At 39.7% G+C, this 6,709-nt stretch overlaps 1 protein-coding gene across 1 annotated transcript; it reads left to right on the top strand.

Annotated features, from left to right (window-relative positions):
- Positions 1-2,708: 2,708 nt before the first annotated feature.
- On the top strand, positions 2,709-6,549 carry LOC18022662 (proline-rich receptor-like protein kinase PERK8). Its single transcript, XM_024158847.1, is given in 8 exon segments — positions 2,709-3,910; positions 3,912-4,176; positions 4,837-5,250; positions 5,331-5,417; positions 5,492-5,562; positions 5,649-5,731; positions 5,820-5,967; positions 6,047-6,549. Coding segments are annotated over 8 exon segments (2,028 nt in total). The 5' UTR covers positions 2,709-3,340; the 3' UTR covers positions 6,437-6,549.
- The last annotated feature ends 160 nt before the right edge of the window (positions 6,550-6,709 follow it).

Here is a 6,709-nt window from a genome sequence, read left to right as displayed (position 1 = left end):
ACTTCCACCTTTAAGATATCCAAATTTGAGCTGGATCAGACGGTGAGAAGGCCTTTAATCGGGGGTGAATTTCTGACGGTTTGACTCTGAGCTGAAATCTGGTTTTCTATCCATTTTGTTAAGCTTTTCCCAAAGTTACCTGAAAAGAGTCTTGGAACTACAAATACTAGAAAAACGTAATAAAAGTACTTAAAAGCAATTAAAAACATAGAGAAAGTATTTCAAAACGATCCATGAAAGTGGTCAAAATACGTTGTTATCAGCTGAGTCTCGGTTTCTTCGTGTTGCAGACCATAGCACGAGACTTACTGCTTTAGTATACACCAGACAATAAGTCCTTAAGGGGTTTGGCAAACTTTGTGTCTTGCCTTTTTAAGCAGTTGCCAATTCACCAAGAAAAGTGGTCCCAAAAGCAAACTTACTGCAGTTTGAAATATAACCGTTGCAGGTAAGTTTCTTTATTACCGCTGAGTCAAATAAACAAGTTTACTGACTTGTTCATCATATCCTTTGTCTTCACAAATCTCCACCTGATGATCAAGTCATTATCTTGCCCTATTGAGAGAGTAGTAGTAGCCTGCATCTAGTACCTGGATTCCAGTCTCAGATTCCTGAGTTTTATTACTCAGAATTTACCTGCAACAAGTTCAGAGCCGACTGAAACTTGTTCACAGGCAAGACTTTAGTAAAGATATCAGCCGGATTCCTTTCAGTTGATATCTTCAATACTTCCACATCACCATTGGCAATCACTTCCCGAATGTAGTGGTGCCACACATCTATGTGCTTAGTTCTCTCATTGTGAACATTGTTCTTGGAGAGAGCTATTGCACTTTGCGAGTCACAAAACACTTCAACACTATTCTGTTCATATCTGAATTCCTTTAGTAACCCTTTTAGCCACAGAGCCTCCTTTACAGCTTCTGTCAACGCCATGTATTCAGATTCTGTAGTTGAGAGAGCAACAACTCTTTGTAATCCTTATTTCCAGCTAATTGTGTTACCACCCAGCGTGAATACCAAACCTGTAATGGATCTTCTTTTGTCAGGATCAGCTCCGAAATCTGCATCACAGTAGCCAGTTATCATGAAATCATTGCTTCTCTTGTACACCAGAAAACTTTTCAAGGTTCCCTTGATGTATCTCATAACCCATTTAACTCCAAGCCAGTGATCTGTAACCGGTTGACTCATGTATCGACTGACAATTCCCACAGGATAAGCTAGATCTGGTCTTGTCCTGATCATAGCATACATGATGCTTCCCACTGCATTAGAATATGGAACAGATTTCATATAGTGTTCATCCCTGGCCAACTTCTCTTCGGTTGCTGCACACATCTTGAGATGAGCTCCCAGTGGAGTAACAACTTGTTTTTCTTCCTTCATGTTGTAAGTTTCCAGAATCTTGTTCAAATAGCCCTCTTGAGACAGCCATAAGAACCCATTCTCTCGATCTCAGATAATTTCCATTCCCAAGATCTTCTTAGCTGCTCCCAAATCTTTCATTTCAAACCGACTGTTGAGCTCCTTCTTTAATTTGTCAATGATCTCTTTATTCTTGGCCGCCACCAACATTTTGCAGTTCCTCCATTTTAGGGATAAAAATGGAGAAATACATTAGAGATGCTCTAACGATTCTACAAAAACTCTTCGCAAGATGCCAAGATTTTAGCTTACACATCACTTAATATGAAATAAAGGAAGAAAGCAATTAACTGTTGAGTGTTGACAAAACAAAGTCATAATAAAACTATAATACTCCAATTATTATAAAATTATTATCACTACATTATTTATTTATGGACTAAGCATGTGCTTGAAGCCTCATATTAGAACATTTGAATCTTCTTTTAAAATTAGAGTCTCTCTCACACTATTCTAAACCTTACACCAATTCGTCTAACATAAAGTAAAATATAATTAATCAAGTATATCCAAAGCATCTAAGAGTTAGAGCATCACATATATACTAGTGCTTCAAACTTTTTGGTCTAAACGGTTAATTTTTTTTTTTTTTGGATACTTCCATATAACTACTAGTTAGTAAGTTGAAGGCCTCATTTGTTAAAGAAATTTAACTGAACATATCGAATCCACCAATTAAGAATAACCATGCACCACCACCCATACAATTAACATAAAATAAATTATAATTAGTCAAGTATCCTCAAACTTTTAAACTGTTTGATAAAAAGAAATTGAAATAGTCGGTATTAATTCGAGTAAATATATGGCCAATATAAAAAGAGCAGATTTAGGGAGCAAACATGCGCACAAAGTTTCAAATATCACCATGATTAGTGTGCACATGTACATCCTTTTTCTTCGTAATTCACCATGAACACTTTTTTCTCTCTCTTTTATTATTCCTTTTCTACCCATCTACTTTTTAATTCTTTATAATTTTAAACTTATTCCTCGTGAAAATTGTAATTGAGTAATTTCTGTTCTTTTCTTTAATTTTTTCAAATATATTCTTTTTCTCACCAACATAATTGAACACCTGTTTAATTTGTGACTTTGTGTGAAATGATGTAGGAATAATTTGATTAATTGAGATTTGGAAGAAAGTAAAAAAAAAATAACAAGAGAAGCTCAAGTCAATGAAGAAAAAGACGAAAATGTTATAATGAGATCAAAGAAGAACTAAAAAACCCTCTTACGCACATGTCTTTTACTCTCTCTCTCTCTCCTCTTCTCTTTTCTTCTACTTTTCTCTCTCATCGCTCTGTCAAAAAATACGGACCAGAGACAGAGTTGTCTCCACGTTTGTCCAGCAAGAATCGCGCTCTTCGCTTTCACCACATTCCCCTTCTCTCTTTCCCACATTCCTCCCTCACTTAAAGCTTTCTTTTTTTTCCATTTTTTTCTCAAAAGCTTCTACTTTCTACTTTCTGCTTCTCGATTCTTCCTCCAATTTCGAATCTTCCACAGTTTCTTCATCTGGGTCTGCTCTGAATTTGATTTTGATGCTGTTGTGCTTAATTTTGTGTTTAAAGCTTGAGTCTTTCCCTTCTGGGTTCTCGAATTCCTAGGGAAAATTAGGGCTCGACTACTCTGAATATCGGCTTCTAGCTTAACTTGGCTACTTTGCGGTGTAAAGCTTCGATTTTTCCTTCTGGACTGTGGAATCATTGAAGATTTTTGGAAATTAGGTTGAGTTTTAAGCAGGTTGACTTCAATTAGATCTTACGCCGCATAATTGGGATTTGGCAATCTATTTTGCGCTAATGGTGGGATTAGTTTTTGTTCAAAAGCTTCATTTTTGGGTTGATTTTCGTGGAATTGCATCGTTAAGAAGTTTCTGAAAGGAAAGTTTAGATTTTGTGATCAAAGAATGAGTTTGGTTCCTCCTTTGCCGATTTTAACGCCACCGTCGTCAAATTCTTCAACCACCGCACCTCCTCCGTTACCGTCTCAGCCTACCACACCGTCGGCTCCACCTCCGGTCACACCACCTCCTTCTCCGCCGCAAACACCGCCTCCGGTAGCATCATCATCACCACCACCACCGGTTGCTGCTTCATCTCCGCCGCCGTCTTCTTCTCCACCACCGTCACCACCGGTCGTCTCCTCACCTCCTCCTACCGTCGCTTCTTCCCCTCCTCCACCTCCTGTGGTGGTTTCTTCCCCTCCTCCGGCGACAACACCACCGTCTCCGCCGCAAATCGTCTCTCCTCCTGCTCCTCCTCAGTCTTCTCCTTCACCTCCGGCACCAGCAACACCCTCTACTCCGCCTAAACCTTCTCCTTCGCCTCCGACGAATACACTATCTCCTCCTAAACCATCTCCGTCAACTCCAGCAACTACATCTCCTCCTCCTCCTCCTGTAGAAGCCACCTCTCCTCCTCCTCCTGCTTCGTTTCCGACAGATCCTTCTACTTTAGCTCCTCCTCCAACTCCGTTACCCGGTTGTTCCTAAAGAGAAACCAACTGCTAAACCAACTGGACCAGCTTCAGACAACGGAAACAACACTATCTCGTCTGGTTCATCGAGCAATGGCGGTGTTGGCACTGGAGGTATGGCAGCTATTGGAGTGATTGTTGGATTGGTTTTGCTTAGCCTTTTTGTTTCGGCTGTGTGGTTTACTCGGAAACGAAAGAGAAAAGACCCTGGAACCTTTGTTGGATATACTATGCCTCCTTCCGCTTATTCCTCTCCTCAAGGCTCAGGTAAATATAACCTTCAAGGACACACCTCTGATTCTGTATATGAATAATGCCTATTAAGCGTTGTGAGTAGTATGGTAGTTTCAGAAACTCGCTCTCACTGAGGTTTGGTTGCTTATTTTGCTTTAAAGCACAAACTTCTCGAGTGGTGAGCTTCCGAGAGAGCGATTCTCTGTCTTGTCTATACAATGTGTGTTGAATTTTGTGAGTAGTATGTTTAGTTTCAGAACTCAATAAGCATGAAACTCTCACTGCGTTTCGGCTGCTTATCTTGCTTAATGTCTTGATGAATCTCTATCTTGTCATACACTTCTGAAGTAATTAGCTTCTGATAGTTTCAGAAACTTTCTCTCACTGAGTTTTGGTTGCTGATTTTGCTTAATATCATAAACTTCTCGAGTAGTTAGCTTCTGAGAGAGTGTTTCCGTGTCTTAGTCTATACAATGCTGTGAATAGTATGGTTAGTTTCAGAACTTAATAATCATGAAACTCTCACTGAGTTTCCGCTGCTGAATTTTCTTAATGTCTTGATCAATCATTCAATCTGTATCTGATCACACACTTATTAAGTTGTTAGCTTCTGATAATGAATCAACACATCCATGATGTTTCTTTCTTAACCTATTATCGAGTTGTTTAGTAACTGATTACTCGTATTGACAGATGTAGTGCTCTTCAACTCCCATTCTTCAGCTCCTAAAATGAGGAGCCATTCTGGTAACGACTACATGTATGCGTCATCTGATTCAGGAGGCATGGTTAGCAACCAAAGATCATGGTTTTCATACGATGACTTAGCTCAAGTCACAAGCGGTTTCTCCGAGAAGAATCTCCTCGGCGAAGGAGGGTTTGGTTGTGTGTACAAAGGCGTTCTTGCAGACGGAAGGGAAGTGGCGGTTAAACAGTTGAAGATTGGTGGAAGCCAAGGAGAGAGAGAGTTCAAAGCTGAAGTTGAGATCATTTCTAGGGTTCATCACCGACATTTGGTTACACTAGTCGGTTATTGCATCTCGGAGCAGCATAGGTTACTTGTATATGATTATGTACCCAACAACACTCTCCATTACCATCTCCATGGTACATGCCTCACCTCTCTTAAACCGTAAAGTTTATCTTTTTTAGAACTACATTAACTTCAAAGCCTGTGTCTTTTGCAGCTCCAGGAAGACCGGTCATGACTTGGGCTACTCGAGTTAAAGTCGCTGCTGGTGCAGCTCGTGGAATCGCCTACTTACATGAAGACTGTAAGTAAACAACAAACACTTATTGTCAATCTTGATTTTGTTTCTTTCTTATGTTCTGCTTTTCTTTTTGTTAGGTCATCCTCGGATTATTCACCGTGACATCAAATCTTCCAACATACTTCTAGATAACAGCTTTGAAGCCTTGGTAACATCATATTAGCTTTTACTCTATCCAGTAAAAAGATTTTCATTCACCACACTAAACTCTTGAGAAAGTTTTGTTTCCCTTAGGTTGCGGATTTCGGGCTAGCTAAAATAGCGCAAGAACTGGATTTAAACACACACGTCTCAACACGTGTAATGGGAACCTTTGGGTATGTGTGTGTATGTGCATATTCATGTAAAAACATCAACTACTTAGAGAAGAACAAATCGATTTTTGACTGTCCATTTTCTCTGAAGGTACATGGCTCCTGAATATGCAACAAGTGGAAAGCTGTCTGAGAAAGCTGATGTATATTCTTATGGAGTAATCCTCTTGGAGCTTATTACTGGACGGAAACCTGTAGATACGTCTCAGCCACTTGGTGATGAAAGCCTTGTTGAATGGGTAAGTAGAGTAAAACTGGTTCTTGAATTGCCATGAGTGGTTATTTAACCTCCTTCTGGTACACAAAATGTGTTTTCAGGCAAGGCCATTGTTGAGCCAAGCAATCGAAAACGAAGTATTCGAGGGGCTAGTGGATCCGAGGCTAGGGAACAGTTTCATCCCTGGAGAGATGTTTCGAATGGTGGAAGCTGCGGCTGCATGCGTACGCCACTCAGCTGCGAAAAGACCAAAGATGAGCCAAGTGGTGAGAGCTTTGGACACGCTTGAAGAAGCTACGGACATAACAAATGGGATGAGACCAGGACAGAGCCAAGTGTTTGACTCGAGACAACAATCTGCTCAGATAAGGATGTTTCAGAGGATGGCTTTTGGGAGTCAAGATTATAGTTCTGATTTCTTTGATCACTCACAGTCTCATAGTAGCTGGGGAAGTCGTGAGACTCGTGACCAGTCCAGATTTGTACCTTAGTTATTACTTATTAGTATTGGTTTTTGCTACTTTCTTCTTTCCCTTTTTGAAGATGTTTTGTATATTCTTTTGCACGATATAATGAATTTTTAAATATACATATAGAAAATTTGGTAGCATTTTGGAAGTAGGTTACACCAAACTTTACTATACACAAAGCCCTATTGTACATCAAATGTGATGAAATCATCTTTAAGAAATCTCTGTGCTTCTTCTCTCCTCCTGCACACGACCAAAACAACAAACACTAAAATAAAGATATCATATTTCTTG

Source organism: Eutrema salsugineum, unplaced genomic scaffold (assembly GCF_000478725.1).
Source record: "Eutrema salsugineum unplaced genomic scaffold, Eutsalg1_0 scaffold_14, whole genome shotgun sequence".
In the NCBI taxonomy this organism is placed as follows: domain Eukaryota; kingdom Viridiplantae; phylum Streptophyta; class Magnoliopsida; order Brassicales; family Brassicaceae; genus Eutrema; species Eutrema salsugineum.
This window is presented reverse-complemented; position numbering and strand designations above follow the sequence as displayed.